Source organism: Microcaecilia unicolor, chromosome 7 (genome assembly GCF_901765095.1).
Source record: "Microcaecilia unicolor chromosome 7, aMicUni1.1, whole genome shotgun sequence".
Lineage (NCBI taxonomy): Eukaryota > Metazoa > Chordata > Amphibia > Gymnophiona > Siphonopidae > Microcaecilia > Microcaecilia unicolor.
In genome coordinates, this window is record NC_044037.1 from 267,311,877 (window position 1) to 267,336,598 (window position 24,722).

The 24,722-nt window shown below is 41.2% G+C and overlaps 1 protein-coding gene across 1 annotated transcript in view; it reads left to right on the top strand.

Moving 5' to 3' along the window:
- LCT (lactase) overlaps positions 1-24,722 on the top strand; it is an 86,611-nt gene that overhangs the window by 11,808 nt on the left and 50,081 nt on the right. The window contains exons 4-9 of the mRNA XM_030210868.1: positions 4,033-4,115; positions 9,555-9,638; positions 11,513-11,618; positions 14,380-14,458; positions 16,482-17,193; positions 21,991-22,636. Of these exons, the coding sequence (XP_030066728.1) occupies positions 4,033-4,115; positions 9,555-9,638; positions 11,513-11,618; positions 14,380-14,458; positions 16,482-17,193; positions 21,991-22,636 (1,710 nt within the window). The remainder of the gene's footprint in view (positions 1-4,032; positions 4,116-9,554; positions 9,639-11,512; positions 11,619-14,379; positions 14,459-16,481; positions 17,194-21,990; positions 22,637-24,722) is intronic.

Here is a 24,722-nt window from a genome sequence, read left to right on the forward strand (position 1 = left end):
CCAGGGGGACAACGACCCTGGAACTGGGAGGGAGGGGGGCCCCTGGCACACACTCCCATTCTCACACACACTCTCTCTCTCTCTCACAGACACACTCACACCCAGTCTCACTGTCTCTCTCACACCCAGTCTCACTGTCTCTCTCACACAGTCACTCTCGCACATACTCTCTCAAACATACTCACTCCGAGGAAAACCTTGCTAGCGCCCGTTTCATTTGTGTCAGAAACGGGCTTTTTTTCCTAGTATATAATAAAACAAATCTTCAGCCTTACGTCCCCTCCCAATAACTTTCAGGCCCCTAATTTACTCCCCCAAGATATCATGTTTATATATCACATACATACAAATAATGAGGACAATCTAAAGTGAATTACCAAGGTAAATGGGCTCTTTGAAAAATGCCCACCCTTCCTTCAGGTAAAAGCATTCATTAATGGTCCATTAAGTTGACTATCAATAATCTATTGCTTTGCTTTGACTAAAGCTCTAAAGCTGTTCTTTGTTGCTCCCCTAGGCAACCACCTAGTCTTGCCTAGCTGTTGTGCAGTCCCTGGTTAAAACCCAAACTTCAATGGAGTAATTTCCACAGATTCACTGTGCTTGATGGGTCTGGGAGATTATTACAAACCTTTGTAATCAGACAGAGAAAGGGGGCTGAGTGTGAGCTTCAGTATTCACTTTGTATGAAGCAAAGTTGATGTTGGGAAGGACTTAAGTGGCCCTACTAGCAGAGGTGGTGGAGGCCATCACTGTCGAAGAGTTTGGGCATGCTCTTGACAAATAAGGACAGTGGTGGGAAAAGGCTTATGAGGACAAGTGAAAGATTTAGGGCCTGGAATGCTGACATTGAATTGGAAAAGAGATTTTATATATGCATCACCCAAATTCTCAACTGGGCAAACTATGTGAACCATATCAGTGGCCTAAATTCCATTTAGTACAGGAGAATCAGGAAAAGTGGCAGCCAAATTTCAGCCAGACTTGGGATCTTTCCAAGTAGACTTGAACTTATCATTTTGCTCTTTATTGGCCATCATTACTATGGTATCATGGACTGTTGTTTTATGTGTTTTAACCTTTGCAACTTGATAATAGATAGATAATGAATCAACAATTCTGTGAGTTCCAGAATATAAATGGAAATTTTTTGCACAGCTGATAAGATAATCAGTTATTGTCATAGATCATCATAATAGCTGCTACCCTCTTGTACCCCCAAGTAACCACAGGTAACCCTCTCAGCTTGCAGCTGAAAGGAGAAATTTGAAAAATGGATATTTGCATAGCATTTGCATCCCTTCAGCAAGTCAAAATAGAAAAAATCTGGAAATGTTATAGAAGTAATGGTTAATTGTGCTACTGTATAGGCACAAAGGATAGATATTGCATTTAACTGTTTTTCATCAATTCAACTTTTACAAATATAATACCCCAAGGATACCTATTCCACTTTTAATGCCAAAACATGGGAAGATTTTCTTCTGCCTGAAAGCCAACCTGTCTTTCATATGATCGTCTTCTATTAAACTATCTCATGTTGCTAAGAGGACGCAGCAGAGTGGCCACCGAAGTGGAGGAACCCCAGAAAACCACTATAATAGTCACAGATGTGATAGGAATCAGTAGGGTTGCAGATGGATCTTCCAACAAATACTCATACACTGTGAAGGTCGCAGAATGTTTATTTGATGAGTAGCTTAGACTCGACATGGGACCGTGTTTCGGCACAAGGGCCTGTCTCAGGAGTCTGCTCATGTATAAAATGACAATTGGTTCTTCTGTTGACACGAAGTGAAAAATCTAATGACAGTGCGTTGAGAAAAATCTCTTTGTCACAACATCCACGTTAGCACGGGAATGGTTGGTCACTCCACACATGCAAACAGTGCTCATGCTGTAGATTATGAAGGTATATAATAAAAATGCACAGACGAACAATATCTGATGAAGAAATCCTCTTTACCACTCCTTCAACACAAGCCAGAAAAAGCAAAAGAACCCGTGTCAATAGAAGAACCAATTGCCATTTTATATACTAGCAGAACCCTGAGGCCGGCCCTTGTGCCAAAATACGTCTCGTGTCGGGTCTAAGCTACTCATCAAATAGACATATTCTGTGAACTTCACAGTGTATGAGTATTTGTTGGAACATCCATTTGCAACCCTACTGATTCCTATCACAGCTAAGAGGAAGCAGTCAGTTAATAAGATGTGCTTTTCCCCGCTTACTAATGTGTTATATTCTGCTATTTTATTTATAAAAATATTAAGAAACTACCTTATTGATAGACAAACCAAACACATGAGGCTCTAACTGTGTATAGAGGATCACGGCTGATGAAATTAAAATTTTAACATTTAAAAGCTATTTTAGATAAAATGTAGGAATCAGAACTGAGATATCTAGGTTAGGAGATGTGCAATTCTGATAGTATTTTAGGTAAGGATCTGCTGATGCAGAGCCTTTTCTAAAATATGAGCAGGAAGACATGTATTTACCAGCTATGTGTGGAAGGAGCAACCATTTTACAAGTGTCAGCCCATAAAACAGCAACATACACGTCTAAGAAGCAACATTTACATGTGTCAGGTGATATTCCATTTTGGAAAACTACACATCTAAATACTTTCAGTTAAGAACATATGTCACACTCATTTGGTACTACTGAGTTTGGGGAGAAAACACTGAAGGAGGGACCTCCCCTAATTTCTCCTGTAGAGTCTTGCTCCAAATAAGCACTTTCAGATAACCTGTGCATACCTGGGAGCAGCTGTAAATGCCGAGGTTGATCTCACTGATTATAAATGTGCATTCCCCTTCCGAACTGGGAAATACACATGCATCAAAAAAATTTCAAGAGGGTTAGTAGGCACAAGAAAAATCTAGAAAATAAATGAAAATATCTTCTGCACCAGTATTATGCAGACTGGGTTTAAGCCAGATTTTAAAAATGTGGAAAAAAAAGACCTTGGTCAAAAATGTGTCTTATAATTGTCAGCTCAATTATAATTGTTGGTCAGAAAAAACTCCATTGCAAGTAAAACAATCCCAGAACTGTCATAATTATTACTAATTAATGTTAGCTAATCTTTTGATAACATACTGTTAAATGCAAACCGCTTACAACTTATCAGTAAAGCAGGTTATACATGCCAAATTAAACCCCTTTTAACAATTTTAATTATTTTTATGAATTTTCAAATGTTAATTTTTGTCACAAGAAAATTTTTTTAAATGTACTCTCCTCTCCACTCTATGAAGCCACAAGTATTAATTCAATCCTGATATATAAACATTCAACATCTTTTTTCATAACCAAAAAAGAAAGTACCCTGATCTGCTTGCTTAAAAGCTGCTTCGCCATTCCCTTGATGCAGCTTCTAAGTAAACGAAAGGGTACCCTGTTGGGATTTTGAAGATAAGAACTAGAGAAACAGAACACACTTCAGCTCCTTCCCTCTCCTTCCTTAGATATCCGTGAATTCCTTAGAACTGACAGCAGTCTGCTTCTCCAGCATCCTGCAAGGAGCACCCTAAATTCTATAGAAAATGGCAAGACACACATCTGCCACCTCTCTCTCCTTCTTAGTTCTCACAACTCAGAACTTTATGTGGACACATTGACCAATCCTTTGGACACTGCCATAGTGCCATGGTAGTCACACCTGGAAGGGTGCATTTAGACCAGTGGTTCAATCCAGAACTTTCACTGGTTCCTTTCTTCTCTATGACAGTAATGTTACCTTCTAGAGAAGCATAAGTCCTCTCACCTTCTAATGTAACTCAGTAGAGAAATAAGCAACCAGTAAAGGGCAGGGTCCTCTACATGAGAAAATATTAAGCAGTTACTGATAGAGAAATCATGGAGAACTACAAATTCATTAGTACTTTTTTTGAGTATTACCTGTGTGTATTTTTGAAAAAATTATACAGGTCAGCGCATACAGCCTAAAATGAGTATATATTCTTATTATTTGGACAAATAATAAAATAAATCTGGTTTAATCTATGTATGTGTATTTCCTCAGGTGGAGCAGTGTCTATTGCACTTGGACTGGATGACAATTTTGGTGGCCCAGCATCTGAATCACCTCTACAAGCTATTTTTACGGTAGATAACATCATCATGTCTATGAGGTTTTTGGGCAGGTCAGCTTCATCCTGCTCCTTTGGGATGCTAGTTTAATCAAAACTGGACTCTACTGTTTTTGTATTACTGTAACAGTTTGTTATTTTAGATTTCTTTTGTAATTTGGAAATATGTTTCTTTGATTTGCCTTTGTTCTATTTTTGAATACTTCATATTTTGGGCCATGTTTACTAGGCTGCGTTATAGGCGTGTTAGCATTTTTAATGAGCATTAACCATTTACACACGTTAATCGTGTACACACCTACAATATCCCTAAAGGTGCCTACATGGATAGCACGCGCGCTAATTGTAGACACGTTAAAAATGCTAACATGCCTTAATAAATAGGACCTTTTGTGTCATCTGCAAATTTAATCACCTCACTTGTCGTTCCGATTTCTGTATCATTTATAAATATGTTAAATAGCACCGGTCCCATTACTGATCCATGCAGCACTCCACTATTCACCCTCCTCCATTTAACCCTACCCTCTGTTTTCTGTCCAATAACCAATTCCTAATCCACACCAGAACCTTACCTTCTATCCCATGACTCTTTAATTTTCTCAGGAGTATCTCATGGGGAACTTTATCAAAATCTTTCTGAAAATCTAGATACACCAGATCAACTGGCTCACCTTTATCCACATTTTCTTCAAGCCTTCAAAGAAATGAAGTAAATTGGTGAGGCAAGACTTCCCTCAGCTGAACCCATGCTGACTCTGTCCCATTAAACCATGTTTGTCTATGTGTTCTGTAATTGTATTCTTTATAATAATTTCCACTATTTTGCCCAGCACTGACGTCAGGTTTACCAATCTGTGATTTCTCGGATCACCCCCAGAACCCTTTTTAAAAATCGGCGTCATATTGGCCACCTTCTAATCTTCAGATACTATGGATGATTTTAATGTCAGGTTTACATATTACTAACAGCAGGTCAGCAATTTCATGCTTGAGTTCTTTGAGTACCCTTGGATATATGCCATCTAGTCCAGGTGATTTCCTACTCTTTATTTTGTCAATTTGGCTCAGTACATCTTCCAGGTTCACCGAGATTTCTTTCCTCCACATCATCACCCTTGAAAACTATTTCCAGTACAGACAGATCTCTTACATCTTCTTCCATAAAGACAGAAGCAAAGAATTCATTCAGTTTCTTTGTTATGGCCTTGTCTTCCCTGAATGACCCTTTTGCTCTTTCATGATCTAACGGTCCCACAGATTCCCTCAAAGGCTTTCTGCTTCTGATGTACCTGAAAAAGTTGTAATTGTGAGTTTTAGCCTCTGTGTCAAGTTTCTCTTCATATTCTCTTTTAGCCTTCTTTGTTAAAGCTTTGCATCTGACTTGCCAGTGCTTATGATACTTCTTATTTTCTTCATTTGGGTCCTTTTTCCATTTTTGAAGGACAATCTTTTGACTGTAATAGCCTCTTTTATTGCAAATAGGTGGAATGCATCTGGCCTGGGTTTCCAAGATGGTATTTTTGAACAATGTCCACACCTGATGTGGAGGGGCATAATTGAACGGGGCGTCCATCTTTTATTTCAATAATACAGATGGGGACGCCCAAATCTCAACATTTAGGTCGACCTTAGAGATGGTCGTCCCCGGTTTTCAGCCATAATGGAAACCAAGGATGCCCATCTCAAAAACGACCAAATTCAAGCTCTTTGGTCGTAGGAGGAGCCAGAATTTGTAGTGCACTGGTCCCCTTCACATGCCAGGACACCAACCGGGCACCCTAGGGGGCACTGCAGTGGACTTCACAAATTGCTCCCAGGTGCATAGCTCCCTTACCTTGGGTGCTGAGCCCCCCAAAACCTACTACCCACAACTGTACACCACTATCATAGCCCTAAGGGGTGAAGGGGGGCACCTACATGTGGGTACAGTGGGTTTCAGAGGGCTCCCATTTACCACCACAAGTGTAACAGGTAGGGGGGGGATGGGTCTGGGTCCACCTACTTGAAGTGCACTGCATCCACTAAAACTGCTCCAGGGACCTGCATACTGCTGTCATGGAGCTGGGTATGACATTTGAGGCTGGCATAGAGGCTGGTAAAAAAATATTTTAAGGGTTTTTTTTAGGATGGGAGGGGGTTGGTGACCACTGGGGGAGTAAGGGGAGGTCATCTGGTCAGTTCGGGCACCTTTTTGTGGCTTGGTCGCAAGAAACAATGGACCAAGTCGGCCAAGAGCTCGTCAGGGACGCCCTTCTTTTCCATTATTGGCCGAGGACACCCATCTCTTAAGCACGTCCCAGTCCCGCCTTCGCTACAGTGCCAACACGCCCCCGTGAACTTTAGTCATCCCCGCGATGGAAAGCAGTTGAGGACGCCCAAAATCAGCTTTCGATTATGCCGATTTGGGCGACCCTGAGAGAAGGACACCCATCTCCCGATTTGTGTCGGAAGATGGACGCCCTTCTCTTTCAAAAATAAGCCTGTTAGTGTCCTAACCTTAGCCAGCCGATCCTTTTAGTTTCTTTTTAACCATTTTCCTCATTTTATTATAGTCACCCTTTTGAAAATTAAATGCAGCTACAGTAGATTTCCTTTGCGGGTTCATCCCAGATAGTAGCTCAAACTTGATCATGTTATGATCACGGTTTCCCAGGGGACCCAACACTGTCACCTCTCGCGCTATGCCATGCATGCCACCAAGGACCAGATCCAAAATGGTTGCCCCTCTTGTTTGTTCCTGGATCAGTTGCTTCAAGAAACAGTCGTGTATTATATCTAGAAATTTTATCTCCCTAGCACTCCCTGATGTAACATTTATCCAGCCAATACTGGGGTAATTGAAATCACCCATTATTATAGCGTTGCCCATTTTGACAGCTTTCCTAAGCTCTGTAAACATTTCTTCATCTGTCTGTTCGTTCTGTCCCGGCGGACGGTAGTACAGCCCTACAAGAATACTCCTTCTCTTCACACATGGAATTTCGATCCATAATGATTCCACGCTGCTATCTGTGTCATATGGAATGTTTATTTTATTTGACTCAATTCCCTCTTTAACATATAGCGCAACACCCCCTCCAATTTGATCTTCTCTGTCATTGTGATACAGTTTGTACCCTGTTAACACAGTGTCCCATTGATTGTCCTCTTTCCACCAAGTCTCTGAGATGCCTATTATATCTACCTCATCATTTATTGCTATGTACTCTAACTCTCCCATCTTATTTTTTAGGCTTCTAGCATTTGTATACAGCAGCGTGTTTTTTCTAGCAAAAAAGGTGCCGGTACTCAAATGCCAGGCCACCCTTCAGGGGTGGGGTGATCACTGAGGGACCCACCCCACAATAGCCAGGCCCCCTGCAACCAGTCACAGTATCTATGACAAGGCAGAATTTGTGTGTAGAGTCTGAGCTCTTTCATTAAAACTTGGGGACCATGGGTCAATTTTAGCAGACAATGGAAAAGGTGCCGGTACTCAGTACACCCTCAAAAAAAGCCTGGATTTGGATTACTATTTATACGATGTTTGTGGAGGGGGGGGGGGTGTAGATTGTAGATAGTTGATGAGTTGTATTAGTTAGCAGTCTCCATGTTGGGGATGGTATGAATGTGCAAGTATGAGTGGTATGAATTATAGGCTGTTGAATTTTTATGTTTGAAATATTCATTAATATAAAGAATACTGAATTAATAAAAGGTGAAGAATAACTGTGGAATTGTTGATATTTGTAATATTTAGTACAGTTATTGAAGGTTTAACTAACCCAGGATTAATATATTGTTGATACAAAAAAAGTCCTGGTATACAGGCACTTCAAATTGTGTTTTTTCCTTTGACCTACAAGCTGCTTAGAAGTTGAAGGGGATAATGTGCATCCTTATTCTGCTCTCTCATTAAGCACACCTGGGTTACTTTCAGCATTAGTGAAACCTCTCGACTGGGATTCCCTAAATGTCCTGTTTCCATAGTATCCTTCAAGGATACTCTACACAGAACCAAGCACTCCTGGGTGACTGTCAGCTTCCCCCCCCCCCCTTCCCCATTCTAGTTTAAAAGCTGCTCTATCTCCTTTTTAAAAGTGAGCGCCAGCAGCCTGGTTCCATCCCAGTTAAGGTGGAGCCCATCCTTTCAGAACAGTCTCCCCCTTTTCCAGAATGTCACCCAGTTATTAACAAATCTAAATACTTCATTCTGCACCATCATCTCAACCACACATTGGGACTTTGGAACTGTGCCTGCCTTGTGGGTCCTGCACATGGAACAGGGAGCATCTCTAAAAATGCTGCCCCTGAAAGATCTGGACTTCAGCTTTCTACCTAAGAGCCTAAATTTGGTTTCCAGAACCTCCCTCCCACATTTTCCTATGTCATTGGTATCCACATGTACCAAGACAGCCAGCTTCTCCCCAGAACTATCTAACATCCTGTCTAGGTGATGCATGAGGTCCGCCACCTTCGTACCAGGCAGGCAAGTGACCAGGCGAACCTCACGTCCACCAGCCACCCAGCTATCTACATGCCTAATGATCGAATCGCCAACTACAACAGCTGTCCTAACCCTTCCTGCCTGGGTAGAAGTTCTTGGAGACATATCCTTGGTGCCAGAGAATAGTGCATCCCCTGGTGGGCAGGTCCTGGCTATAAGAGTACTTCCTACTTCACCAGGGTGATACTCTCCTTCTAGAAGACCTCCCTCCTCCAAGGCAGCACAGGGGCTGCCAGACTGGAAGTGGGACTTCTCTACTGGGCATGACTTTTAAGTTTCAGCTTCGATTCCGGATGAAACTGAGCCATGGATTTCGGCTGCAGGTTTGGTTTCAGCCGTTACCAAAACTACCAGTCTCAGTAGTTCTCTAGTTCAGTCTCCCAGCAGAAAGACCCCTGATGCAGGCATTTCGCTAACATACAGGCCCATATTAGCTCCTTCAGTAAACTTCACTTTCTCTGGTCTAAGACTCTGCCCACTACACTTCATATTTGGTGTTGTCTGGTTTATGTTGCTAGATAGTATGTGATACGTGGTTCATTTCTATTGAGCAAGATTGTAAGTGCTATACCCACTTCATCAGATCAGGCACATGCTAACCTGTGGTTATAGCCTTCGAAAGTTTGTCACAAATATATACAGCTTAATAAAAAGGTATCTCATACAACCTCATGGCTGACCTTTATTTCTAGATTAAGATCCACAAATTGAGGATAATTTCCCTCAGGTCATGTTAGTTATTTCTAACTGCATATCTGCCTTATCTGTATCACACTAAATCCAGTAAAGAGAATAGCGATATCAGGCTTCTATGCCACAGGCACTAGTGCAGCCCAGTCTGTCAGCTGCCCAAAACTCCTTACACGCTTCCAGCTCTGTGATCCTTTTATTAGCACTTCTATGAATGTAAAAGTTTGAAAAAATGGATAGCAAAAAAACTCACACTATTTGTTTGTATGTTTGCAGGAATCGGTAGATTTTTTAGCATTCAACCTGAACTACAACTGTAAAAATGAAGCTGAGTTGCAAAGAAAGATGAAGAAATTACAGGTAATGATTGTGCACTGTTCTATTCTGATTTTTATTAGTAAGTGAATAAAGTTTAAATTATGGTACTGCAGTGTAATAGTAGGCAAATAAATATATTGCAGAAAAGGTGCATTTGATAGAAATTATACCATGGATGTAGAAAAAAAAACAGAGATCCAAATATTAAACAGTTGATACCTTACTTGCCATAAATACATTAGAACCACACCACAGGCAAGATTGATTTCTTGAATTAGTGTTTTAGGCCTTCCTGTTAAATTTGATGGACTTCTTTATAAATTATATAGACATTTTTTTAAAATTGTAACCCGCTTAGATCTGCTGAAGTTGAGCAGAGTATCACATTTTAATAAAACATAAATGTGCTCATTGTTCTCACACTGATGAGCAATTAACACTTTCTAGGAGACAAATCTATGACACTCATTGTAGCCAAATGTGACCTGAACACTTACACAATTGTATAAGACTACAGAGCAGAACTGTTAGCAAATTCCAGTAACTTTATTATAAACCCTACTGTAGTGCATATCCCTTAAGCAACTCCACCTAAGACCAGTGTTGCCTGTTGTGCAGCTTTAATTGTGTTGTAAAGCACTTTGAAACAATATTTTGACACTTACCAGGATCAACCGGTCAGACTGAGCCCCTATGCTCTCCTCCTTTCAAATGCGCTGGGAGAGGGCAATAACTGAGTAATATTTATATATTCCCCCCTGGATTCTCCTCCCCCTCCACGTCTTTGAGCCAGCTACTCAGATGTAAGGTAAAGGACTGTGTCACTGTTCACAGATACATCTCATCCCTCCGATTATCGAAGAATCTGGCTTTGTTCCATTGTCCTAGCATGCAGAATTATTTGCTCAACGATGGGAATGAGTTCTTGCACTATTCTTGGGATGATGAGACCATGCCGTCTGCTCCTATTATTTCATAATCAAACGCACACAAACTGCAACGCTTAAGGGACTCTTTTACTGAACTGTGCTAGAATCTGGGTTTAACATGTTGTAATGCAGGATTTTACCATGCACTAAGCCCAGATTTAACATAGCATCTTTTGGGAGCATTCCCTATATTTATTTTATTACAGGTCGTGCATTAATGTTACTATTAGCATACAATACCTGCAGAGAATTAATGCCACTTAGCCACTCCTAGGTAGGAGGCATTAAGTGGTCCCAAATTAACAGTGTGTTAACCAGTTAGCAAACGGTAAGTATAACGCACTGGCTGGCTAACGCTTCTGTGCCCACTCTCCACGCATTTGTCATATCTCGACTTGATTATTGTAACACAATGTACTGTAGAATCACTTCTTATCTTCTCCATCGTCTTTAAACTCTTCATAATTCTGCTGCTAGATTTCTATGTAAAGCAAAGAGATTTGACTGCATTACCTTGCTTTTTATTCACTTGCATTGGTTACCCATCCAGTACAGACGTTGGTTCAAAGTCTTATGTTTCACCCACAAAACGTTCCTTTCTTTGGAATAACTTACCACCTCACCTTAGGTCTGAACTGTCTTTCCCTAAATTTAAGGCCCTTTTGAAAACTCATTTCTTTGAATTAGCCTTTGGTTACCACCTCTATTCTAAATAATTCTGCATCTAAATAAGGCCTCAGTTTCCTCACAAGTTGCAACTTAAAATACACTTGTCTTAATATCTGTGCTTTGGAAGACCAAAGAGGAAACTCGTATCAAAAAAAAAAAAAAAAAAAAAGAAACAGTGTAAATTGAACAATGAATGATGCAATATTTAAAAGAAGATTTGGGCAAACTTTATAAATGTCAGGAACCCCCCCCCCCCCCCCCCCATAAAGAATAGCTGTTAGCATTTGTTTTCATTGTAATTCTCTCTTTTTTTTATAGGATGTCAACAGAAACCTTCAAGTCTTGGTCTTCAGTTTACACCTTGAGAACTGTGTCTCCTCTATTGCAGAAAACAGATATGGTCCAATATATCACGTTATTTCAGGTATGTGATGTATTGAGAATATGAATGTACCTATGAAGTGAAACCTCAACCTAATCAGCAAAGGCTGGAGGAAATATTTGTACTGGACAAAGTTGGGCATATTCTAGATTAGCTTGAAGGTTTCGTTATTAGAGAGTGTTTAGTGCTAATTTTCCTTCTCCAACACATTATCAGATATAAGGCAGAGACGTCTGTGTCTGTACATGGAGGCTGTTGGCATCATTTTGCAAAAGCAGAGATGAATGTGGTGGCCAATCTAAAATACGCGTATCTACCCCCCTTCCCCAACAATGTGGGGCGAAAACAATTCAAAGCAGAGTCATCCACATATAAATATTTCAAAATGGCAGACTAATTACACATATAGGGCCAGATTCAATACAAGACACCTGTATCCATGCCCCCTTTGAACTGTACGCCTTAGAATTTAGGTGCAGTTCATAACAGAATACACTTAGCGAATTGTGTGTGTAAATTCTAATTATTACCAATTAGTGCTCATTATTGCTTGTTAAGTGCTGTTATCAATGCTGATTAGCTTGTTAAGCCAATTAAGTTATCGGGCTCATTTTCAAAACTGAAAAAATGTCTAAAAAGTGACATAAAGCAGCATTTGGATGTTTTTCTCACAAAAACGTCCAAATCAGTATTTTCGAAACCTATTTTTAGACGTTTTTCTATGAAGTCTGTCAGAAGTACATCCAAATCTCAAGGGGGGGGCGTGTAAGGGGCTTATTCAGGGCGGGACTTGGGCATTCCTAAGACTTAGACGTTTTTCTGCCGTAATGGAACAAAACAAAAAAGTCCAGGACTAAAACTAAGACGTTTTGAGCTAGACCTGTTTTTATAATGAATGAGGCACAAAAAGGTGTCAATCAGGGGTGACCTTCCCTAATTCTCCCAGTGTTCACTAACCCCCTCCCATCCCCCAAAAATGTGATGAAAAACATTACTTGCCAGCCTCTGTACCAACCTCAGATGTTATACTCAGGTCCATTAGAACAGCATGTAGGTCCCTGGAGTAGTCTAGTGGTGGGTGCAGTGCACTGCAGACAGGTGGACCCAGGCTCCTACCTCCCCCTACCTGTTTCGCTTGTGGAGGAAACTGTGAGCTCTCCAAAACTCACCAGAAACCCACTGTACCCACATATTGGTTCCCCCTTCACCCATAAGGGCTATGGTTGTGGTGTACAGTTGGGGGTTGGGGGTTTGGTGGGGGGGCTCAGCAGACAAGGTAAGGGAGCAATGGTGAGATGTGTACCTGGGAGCTTTTTATGAAGTCCACTGCAGTGCCCCCTAGGGTGCCCTACTGCTGTCTTGGGATGTCAGGGGGACCAGTCTACTAAAAATGCTGGCTCCTCCTACATTCCAATGGCTTGATTTTATGCATTTTGCACTTGGACTTGTTTTTTTTTCGAAAATAGACCAACCCCCCCCCCCCCCCCCAAAAAAAAAAACGTAAAAAAAAAAAACCCAAAAATGTCCAAATCACAAAACAGTATTTTCGGGAAAAAAAAAAGATAGATATTTTTCTTTTTTGAAAATTACCTTCTTTCCTATTTAGATTTTGGACGTTTTTTGCAAAACGTCCAAGGTCGGACTTAGACGTCATATCAAAAATGCCCCTCCACGCACACTGTTAAAGAATACACCTGGAATTCAGCGTTGATCCCTAGGTGTGCTATATAGAATCCAGGGGATAGGGCTAGATTCAGTAAATGGTGCTCAAAAATCTGAACGGTATTCTATAAAGGATGTTCTGAGATAGGGGCTCTGTATAGAATAGCCATAACACCAGAATCTGGCCCAACTTTGGGCACAAGCATTTACAGCGAGTATTTACACCAAGTGCTGAGCCATGTCCAGCCACCAGTATTAAATATTCAGAGCTAACCAGACTGCTTCTTGCCACTGGGATTTATGCAGCCCCCCTTCTCTCTTCCTTCCCTGATGAACAAGGCTCGAGCCTACCATTCCAGTCCCTTGTGGTCAAGTGGTCTTCGGAACAGGAGTAATGCCCAGTCATTCTTGCCCAGGCCAACTCCAGCATCAAAATGGCTGCCATGACCTTTAGTGTTAGTCTCGTGGTAGTGTAGTAGTACCACAACACTACCACTAGATGTCACAGCAGACATTTTGATGCTGGAGCTGACCTGGGCAGGAGCAACTGGCCATTGCTCCTGCCTTAAAAGCCACTTGACCACCCTGGTGACGTCTCTTCTTTACATGCTAAATTTTGTGCAGCCAACAACTTGGCCTGACAATATTTAACTGCTGAACAGTAGGAGTACTCAAATCTTGGTTTCTATCTGACTAAATCTAAAAGCCAGCAACACAAACACTATGAATATTGTCAGATGCTGTGAGTGAGGGTGCTGTGCAGCTCAGAGGGAAGGAGAAGACATCTTGACTGGTAAGTTGAATACTGTCAGCAACACTTGGAGTCTGGGTTATAACCACGTATCATCCCCATCATGTGTGGCTGCCTGTATGGTTGGCATGGTGGAGACTTGACTTAGCCAACATTTAAGCATGAGTAACTGGGGCTGTCACAGAGTGGTGGGCGTGGCTCTGGCCAGCTTGTTGGGCAGACTGGATGGACCATTCGGGTCCTTATCTACCGTCATTTACTGTGTTACTCTGTGTGTGTAATATTGGTCTCTCAATCGTGTGCTTTACTGGTATATTGTAGTAGTGAAGAATATCTTTTAAAGTTACATATCTCTCCTATAATGTTTATTTTTTCATTTTTGTCTTACAGCCATAATGAAATACAATCTTTCACCCATGGGATATGATGTTAATGAATTCTTAGACTATTTGCCTACCAACAAAAAGAGGTACCTTTATGTTACATTTGGTTATTTTTGCATTAGAAGTATTGGAGATGAAAACACCTTATTTTCAAACTTGTGAGCAATAGCACTCATCCTTACGGCTTCAATCATAGCACAGCTCTGGTGCTTAAGGGACCCGAACTGGTCAGGTTTTCAGGTTATCCCTAATAAATACGCCTGGATTAATCTGCATTTTATTGAGGCAGTGTATATGCAAATCTATCTCAGACAGGTTCAGTAGAGATAGGAGGAATAGCCTAATGGCTACTGCAGAGGACTGAGATCCTGGGGACTTGGGTTTGATTCCCACTGTGTCTCCTTGTCACTCTGGACAAATCACTTAACCCTCTATTACCCTAGGTACAAAACAAGTACCTGTATAAAATATGTAAACTGCTTTTATTGTAACCACACAAAGACAGTGTATCAAATCCCACCCCCTCACCAGTTTGGGGCCCCTGAGGACTGGAGTTTTCCACCCCTGGTCTTGACAATTGGCAATACTACTCACAAATTTCAAACTTGTGCTAATCTGAGCTCTGTTGTTTTTGTCTTTTTTCCTAAGTCCAATGTATGTTTGTAAAGAAATTAGTAAGTGAGAAAAGAAACAATTTTTTACAAATACAGATTTGAATATAGTAGTGATAGATTTATATCTACAGGGATTCAAGTCTGCACGGTTTTGTCAGAAGAAACATTCACTTACTGTCTGCAGGGCCCTTCTTACCGCAGCATGGTAAAAGGTCCCCTTAGAGGGGCATAATTGAATGTCGCCGGCGAAATAGATCAGCGGCGGCGCAACAGCTGGCTGGAACCATATTATCAAAAAAGATGGCCAGCCATCTTTTTTTTCGATAATACGGTTTAGCCCGGCCAAATGCCAGAGTTCTCCGGGTTTGAGATCGCCGGGTTTGAGATCGCCGGTTTTGTTTTTCAGCGATAATGGGAAAAAATGCCAGCCATCTCAAACCCGGCGAAATCCAAGGCATTTGGTCGTGGGAGGAGCCAGAATTTGAAGTGCACCGGTCTCCCTGACATGCCAGGATACCAACCGGGCACCCTATGGGGCACTTCTAAAAATGTTTAAAAAATACACAAATAGCTCCCAGGTGCATAGCTCCCTTCCCTTGGGTGATGAGCCCCCCAAATCCCCCCCAAACCCACTCCCCACAACTCTACACCATTACCATAGCCCTTATGGGTGAAGGGGGGCACCTACAAGTGGGTACAGTGGGTTTTGGGGGGGGTTTGGAGGGCTCAACACTTAGCACCACAAGTGTAACAGGTAGGGGGGGATGGACCTGGGTCCACCTGTCTGAAGTGCACTGCACCCACTAAAAACTGCTCCAGGGACTTGAATACTGCTGTCAGGGAGCTGGGTATGACATTTGAGGCTGGCATACAGGCTGGTAATAAAGGTTTTTATTTTTATTTGTTTAGTGTGGGAGGGGGTTGGTGACCACTGGGGGACTATGGGGAGGTCTTCCCCCATTCCCTCCGGTGGTCATCTGGTCAGTCGGGGCACCTTTTTGAGGCTTGGTCATGAAAATAAAAGGACCAAGTAAACCCGGCAAAATACTGCTTAACGCCGCTTGCTTTTTTTTTCATTATCCGCGAAAGCTGGCCATCTGGTAGCCACGCCCATGCCTGCCCATGTCCCGCCTTCGCTAAGCCGCCAACATGCCTCCTTGAACTTTCGCCAGCGCGGCAACAGGAAAGCGGAAATGGTGTCAAAAAAGCCGCTTTCGATTATACAGATTTCGCCGCTTTTCAGAGATCGCCAGCCATCTCCCGATTTATGTCGGAAGATCGCCGGCGATCACTTTCAAAAATAAGCCTGTTAGTGCGCAATTGAAAAGGGATGTGGCCATGGGAGGGACATGGGTGGGTCAAGGGCCTTCACTAAAGATGCAAAGGGTATTTTGGGATTCGGGGGATCCGTACCAAATTTACATGCGAGGATTTACTACTATTATTAGTTTGTTGGAATATGCTATCATAATTCTGTTTTGTGTTTCCATTGTAGCCTTGGCATATATTCAGAATATCGAAGCAGCAAAGATAACCAACAAGAGTACATTCCAGCTGCTGCTGCTCTTTCATCATATCAAGCTGTGTGGGAAAGATTTGTTAACCAGACAGAAATAGAAAGAGATTATTTCCTGAATGACTCCTTTCCTGATGGTTTTCTCTGGGGAACAGCTACAGCAGCCTTCCAAGTTGAGGGGGGATGGGCAGAAGATGGAAAAGGAGAAACTATTTGGGACAGGTTTGGGCACCAAGGCAGTGCCACCATGAATGCAACCACAGATGTTGCGTGTGATAGCTACCACAAAATTGACTATGACGTCTATCTGCTGAGGGGACTGCAGTCAAAAGTATACAAGTTCTCTATATCCTGGGCCAGAATTTTTCCAACCGGCTACAAGGACAGTCAGAGCCTCCGTGGAATAAATTATTACAAGAAGCTGATAAGCAGCTTGAGAGAATCAAATATTGAACCAATGGTGACATTATTCCACTGGGACCTTCCACAAGCACTGCAGGATCTTGGTGGATGGAGTAATGAAAGCATTATAGATGCTTTTGCGGCCTATGCTGATTTCTGCTTTGCCACCTTTGGAAGTCAAGTCAAGCTATGGCTTACCTTCCATGAACCTTGGGTGGTGAGCTATGCTGGATATGGCACTGGACAGCATGCCCCAGGAATATCAAGCCCAGGAGAGGCATCATACAAGGTATTGTACCCTTAGAACACTCATTCAACATACTGCAAACATGAGCTACACTCAAGTTTAGGCTTTGGAAGAAATGAAAACAAGGTGCTAAAACTACAAAGAAATCCTTATTTTACTACCAAAATAAAATTAATCCACATTTAGAGGGGAAAAGCACATTGTTTGAAATGCAACCTTGTTCTACACTCTTCACATTGTAAATTTTGCACGTTTCAGATACACGAAAGAAAAATGACTGATAAATTGTTATGTATTATTTAATTTTACTTTATTATCAACATTAAATATAACTTAGCTGTATATTTCTAGATCACACTCATAATATTTTAAGATTATCTTTAGGCCCATTTGTACTTTTCAGTTTTTATTCTACAGACTAAATTATACACTGTTGCCTGAAAATTATGTTTTTATTATAGATTTCATTAAGCAACCCATTATCTCCTATGTTAATTATGAAGAGCATTAACAAACTCTTCTACGTATAAAAATGAATAAAGCACAGCTCATATGAAAAAGGACCATCAGTATTAAGTAAATATCTAGTCATGGGTATTCCCATGGAATGCAAATTTACTCCATGTTCAAAAATATCATAGGGAATTCAGTTATAAAAAGAGGCTTTTATCTTCTCAGATTCCAGTAAATTTCAAACAGCCCTAACATGATATTATGTTTCAACAGTCGTCTGCATCAGGAAACCACTTTTTCTATCATATAGATTCCTTATCTTATTGGCAAAAATGCCAATTTCATAATCCCTTCTTCTTTTTATTGAAAATTTTCATTAATCAGTACAAAGCACTCATTATTGGAAAACAATATAGCCCACATCAAGGGACTGAGAGGACAATTACAGTAATTATAAAAGAAATCCAGATTACTCCATAAGAACCCTGGTTAAATCCTTGGCGATCTTATCCACTCAACAAGTCATCTCGTTTCCCTATCTATACAGCAGTGTCTCTAACTGTTCTGGCTCAATAAAAATGTAAGTAACATCTGAGAATGTAAATATACATTTAGAAGGAAATTTAAAAAAAATACACTGAGTGCCTGAACTCTCAATTTAAATTGAAGAAATTGCTTACATCTAACTTGTGTTGCTCTAGAAACCTCCAGTAAAACCTGAAGTTTCCTTCCATAAAACAAGATAACTTTTGCTAAAGTGAGTCTTCAAAACAAGCGTCATATCATTCTCTAGAGAGAATGTCACCAGGAGAGTAGCACAAGTATAAATATTATCCTGAGTTGACTCCAGAAATTCCGTTAGATTTTAAATCATATTCTCTTCTGATATCAAAAATGATGTCAGTGTCTTATTCATTTCACATGACTCATTTCAGCCAATCGAAAGGTCAGAAGGTATCAACCAATTAATTCACAACAAACTCGCATTCCAGTTCAGCTGTACAGTTTGGAGATAATAAATCCAACACCGTTCTCTATAATTCAAACTACTTTCTCTGTCTCTGCCTTGCCAATCCATTTCAACTTTGTCAATCACTGCCATAAGTCTTCAGATTTATGTTGCTCCTCTAAGCCATGCTCAACCAGAGGTGCGACTCTGTTCTCTGTATTCAGGCACAGACTACAGAGTTCATTCAGAGATAGTTGGATACATCCCCATCGCTTGGTCCATCCAATATAGAGAAGCAAGCAGAGGCACATGATAACATAAATAACAGAATTATAAATGATATATTATGAATCAAAATTTCTTCAGTCAGTTTGATGAGTCCATTGCACTCCATCAAAACTTAGATTACACCAGGAACATTAACAAAAGATTAATGGCCCACAGTATACGTGGAGGGGCATAATCGAACGCAAACGCCTATCTCCATGGGCGCCTATGTCCGAAAACAGGTATGTGAAGAGGCGGGACAGGCCGTATTTTTGAAAAAATGAACGTTTTTGAGTTGGGCGTTTGTTTTTTTTAGCGATAATGGAAACTAAAAACGCCCAGCTCAAAAACGTCCTAATCTAAGCCATTTGGTCATGGGAGGGGCCAGGATTCGTAGTACACTGGCCCCCCTGATATGCCAGGACACCAACTAGGCACCCTAGAGGTCAGTGCGGTGGACTTCAGAAAAAGCTCCCACATGCATAGCTCCCTTACCATGGGTGCAGAGCCCCCAACCCCCCTCCCACAAAACCCACTACCCACAAATGTACAACACTACCATAGATTTTAGGGGTGAAGGGGGCACCTACATGTGGGTACAGTGGGTTTTGGAGACCTCCCATTTACCAGCACAAGTGTTATAGGTAGGGGGGATGGGCCTGGGTCCACCTGGCTGAAGTGTACTGCGGTACACACTAAAAGTGTTCCAGGGACCTCCATACATACAGGCCTCTAGGATTTGTTGCTGCTGTATAACATTGGCACACCAGTTGACACCTGAAGACTAATGTCTCCGAAAACGTCCTTTATTGGAATAAGCACGCTTACTCACAATTAACTGCAGATCACAGGTTGTGCCCCACGGGCAAAGAGTCTCCCTGGTACTGAGATTAGCAGTAGGTCAGAGCTGGCAGAATGCTGTACAATGCCCTCTTTCAGCCACATTCAAGGTAAGAACTAAGTTCTGTAACGTGGCTAACACATGAAAGGGATCTAAAACTGGCTTACAAAAATGGCCACTACCTCATGGACTACCGGAAACAAAACTGGACATCCTCTGACCCAGTTAGCAGGGGGAAAAGCACCATGGGAGTACAGCCTACCAACTACTAACATCGTGAGCATTTGCCACAAGCTAGTGGAATTACGGAGCCCAATACCCTACACCCACCACAATGCATTGCTGATGTGACTCTGCAGTGCACATAACAGAAAAGGTGTCACACTCACCTGAGAGCCACATCAGAACCAGGGAAAGGCTGTCAGAGGATAGAGCACATTCCGCTGTCATGGAGGTGGGTACGGCATTTGAGGCTGGCATAGAGGCTGGAAAAAAAGTTTTTAAAGTGGGGTTTTTTTGGTGGGAGGGGGTTAGTGACCACTGGGGGAGTCTGGGGAGGTCATCCCCGATTCCCTCCAGTGGTCATCTGGTCAGTTGGGGCACTTTTTTGGGACTTGTTCGTGAAAAAAAAAGGGTCCAAAAAAAAGTGACCCAAAATCGCAGTAAAAACGCCTTTTTTTTCGATTATAAGCTAAAGACGCCCATCTCTCCTCGGCTGATAACCACGCCCCAGTCCCGCCTTCACTACGCCTCCAACACGCCCCCGTCAACTTTACCCGTTTCCGCGACGGATTGCAGTTGGAAACGCCCAAAATCAGCTTTCGATTATACTGATTTGGGCGCCCACGAGAAAAAGGCCCATCTCCCGATTTGGGTCGCAATATAGGCATTTTTCTCTTTCGATTATAAGCAGGATAATCTTCCACTGAATCTAGCATTACTGAGAGAGCATTTCCTCAAGGGCCTTTCCTATTCTATAAGCTATAATAGGTAATTCTTTTAAAATAGCATATAATCATAACAAAAAAAATGCCAATGATGAAATATAGTCTTCACAATGAAGCCAGAAATAGAAGAATACATCAATCATTCACTTCTCAAGTTTTGTATTGTAGTAATAATCAGTGATCTAACTATTTAGCCCTTTTGTATGCAAACTTCCAAATATGTAATAGATGTCCACATTCTTGAAATCTAATCAAATCTTTTGCTATCTCTTTGAAATCTTTCAGTAATGAACAGATTCGATGAACCCATAGAAACTGACTAATAGAGAGATTCATTTTTCAAGATGACAGCTTTCAAACTGGAAAACTTTATTACAACCCACCAGCTTCCTATAGAATGAAGTTACAAGATGATCATCTTCCTTAATCATCTAGAGATCCAAAAAATCTATGACAGATTGAGAACAAGTCACAGTAAATTGTAGATTCGAAATAGTCTAATGCCATCCTCAATCCACTTCATAGAAAAAAGAATAATCCAAAAACCTTTTCCGAAGATATTCCTTTTGAAACCATATTAATGAATATAAATACAGTTCTTCAAAATGAGCCACATACGGCATTGCTGCTACTGAAGCTAGAGTAGGTACCATATCAATACTCCCAAATGAATGCACAGTTTTCACAAAGAAACTTTACCAGAATTTAAGTCACCAATAGACAAGTAAATTGAAGAAACTGTTTTACTAACAGTCTATTTGTAAAATTGTACATCCATTTTGGGACTACTGCTTTTTGAGTTTTTTGTGAGTTGCTTGTCTCCCATGTAAAAGTATTGTATTAACATTTAGATATTTTTTTTTTAAGAAAGAGAAAATGTTTTCATCACTCTTTTTTTTTGTTTGTTTTATGTCAGTTTTACATGATATGATAGCTATTTGTTTTGTCTAAGATAGTCCTAATCAAGCATTTCATACATGGGATCTTTCCTTTGGAATTCTTCTCACTAGAGATCTAAGGCTTATGCAAGATTATCTGTTGTTTAGAAAAATAAGTATAACAGTTTGCTAAGGCTGCTTTCCATAGTTAAGTCTTGGGTTTTGTAGTTTTGCAGTTGATTTTAATATTTCAGGTGTCTTTTAGATCTCCTACAGTATCGATGGAGGGTCAATTTTTGACCATATTTTATGATTTGATTTGTTTGTCTAATATGTTGATTTTTTTGGTATTTTATATTGGATGTTATTGTTTCATGTTTTCTTGATGTCCATTATTCTGAGTTTTCAGGAAGATAGGGAAGTTTATAAAACTGAATGAATAAATAACTAAACAAATAAGAAACTGATCATTTGAAATTGACGTTTTTCTTTTTAATCCCCAAGGTGACTCACAATATAATCAAGGCCCATGCCGAAGCCTGGCACCTGTATAATGACAAGTATCGTGCTCAACAGTTGGGTAAGGTGGGAATTGCTTTGAATTCTGACTGGGCTGAGCCTCAGACACCCACTAATCTGGAGGATGTAAATGCTGCGGAACGCTATATGCATTTCATGTTAGGTTGGTTTGCGCATCCCATTTTTGTAAATGGAGATTACCCTGAAATAATGAAAAGCCAAATCCAGCAGAAGAACCAAGAATGTAGTAGCACCGTTGCTCAGCTCCCAACATTTACAGAGTCGGAGAAATCACGTATCAAAGGGACTTCAGATTTTTTTGGCCTCTCACATTATACTACAAAGTTGCTAAGCACAGAAGCAACTGGGAGCTGTATTCCAGGATACGACAGTATCGGAAACTTTTCTCAGCATGTTCATCCATCTTGGCCTGAAACAAATTCTTCATGGATCAAAATGGTACCCTGGGGTTTAAGAAGGTTATTGAATTTTGTGTCTGTGGAATATACAAGAGCTACAATGCCAATCTACATAACTGGAAATGGAATGCCAACTGAATATGGAGGAGATGTTATCAACGACACAAAGAGAATTGACTATATTAATTCTTACATTAACGAAGCACTCAAAGGTATAATCTTACTGTTTTCTTTAACATTTGTTTGATTTGTTTTTTTTTAAAGATTTTGTGGTGCTAATTTTCAATGGGATGTTGAAAAAGCAATTCTACAATTTAGGTGCCCACATTTAGGTGCATGTTACATGCATGTTTAGAATACTATCACGTGTATATATATCTGTGTAAGTACTAGCAGGGCACCTAGGCAGTATTCAGCAAGTACCCACTCAACTTACATAGCACAGATTTGCAAGGGGGTGTACGCAGAGGCGGAGCATGGGTGGGACATAGGTGGGGCTCCCACTTATGTGTGTAACTTACAGTTCTATGGCTGGTGTGACGGCAGGCACCTTAAATGTTAGGTCTGACGATACTGGGTTATGCTTGTATTCTATAATGGGATGTAGGGAGTCCTTTTACTAAGGTGTGCTGAAAAATGGCCTGCGGTAGTGGAGGCATGGGTTTTGGGCATGCGCACATCCATTTTCAGCGCGCCTGCAAAAAAATGCCCTTTTTTATTTTTGCCAAAAATGGACATGTAGCAAAGTAAAAACTGCCATGCATCCATTTTGGGTCTGAGACCTTACCGCCAGGCATTGACTTAGCGGTAAGGTCTCTCGCGTTAACCATGCAGTAATCGCCTCTGTGCGTCAAGTCAGAGTTACCGCCCGATTTTCGCCATGCGCCAAAAAAATTAAATATATTTTCTGATGCACATAGCGGATGCGCATAAAAAAATGAAATTACCACATGGGCCACATGGTAGCCAGGCGGTAACTCCAAATTGGCACGCATTGGGCACGCGTAGGCACCTACATGGCTTAGTAAAAAGGCCCCTTGGTGCCCAGGTTCCATTATAGAAAGGCTTTGACCATGTGGCTTTGGTGTGCCACATGAAGGTGTCTAGTTATACAATTGCCCTGAATACATAAAGATATCCATAAAAATCATAATGATATCTTTATATGAATATTCAACCAACTTGTATGTGTAAACTAGACCACTGAATGTGATATTCTAAACTTACGCTCTATAAGTTATTACTCTTATTTACCTGAATAAATTTATTTGGATAACCGCTGAATATCACCGCTTTCTTAATAAATTTAGAGTCCTTTGGTCCTTCTGAAATGATGTGATACATTTTGGCTGTATATCGACTTATAGTGCAATGTTTAACCAGTTATAAATGCGGATGAGTTTCCATCAGAAATGTTTTAAAACCACTTAACCACGCTAAGGTTTATCTCAGGTTGTCTGCTTAGAGACACTGAGGTACATCTTACATAGGGGCCCTTATACTAAGCTGCGCTAAAATGTGTCCTGCGCTATGACTAGAACGAGGATTTCCTCATACATTGAGGCCACCTTTAGGGCAGATGTAAAATGGCTGAGTTTTCATCTCCTCAATTAATGGCCATGCATTAATTTCCCAATTATCGCTTGAGCCCTTACGACACATATTTAGCAGGCAGAAATGGCTCACGGGCTAACCATGAGCTAATCGGTTGGCATGCAGTAAAGCAGCTGCACTAACTGATTAGCACTGGGCGCTCCACCACCCCCTCCTCCCAAACATGTGCAGGATGCCTGAGCACGCCCCACAGTAGTGTATTTTCCTGCATGGTAAGTACATGTTATTTATTTATTTATATTGCTTTTGTGCTTACCACTGCTTAGTAAAAGGGCCCCATAGTTAAAAAGAGGAGGTCAAGTCAAGTGAAAATTAGCTTGTCCCATAACCTAAGTCCTAGGGTCCAGCTGGCCCTAAATGTCTGTAGAAGTTGTCCCTGGTCAGGCCTGATGAGCATGAGATGATGGCTGAGGTCCAAAGTGTGAGTTTGTAGCAGCCCAGCAGCAGGTCCCATGACTCCTGCTGGTCTGTCACACACAAATATGGCTCAAAACAGCAATGACTACAAAGATGTTTGCATTTGCCTGCCGTCCGGGGCTGTCTATGAGTTAGAGCAGGGGTGCACGTTCAGTACCTGAGGGCCACCGACAGGCAGCGCATTCTTTCTAGCAAAAAAGGTGCCAGTACTAAAATGCCAGGCTACCCTTCAGGAATGGGGTGATCATTGAGAGACCCAACCACACA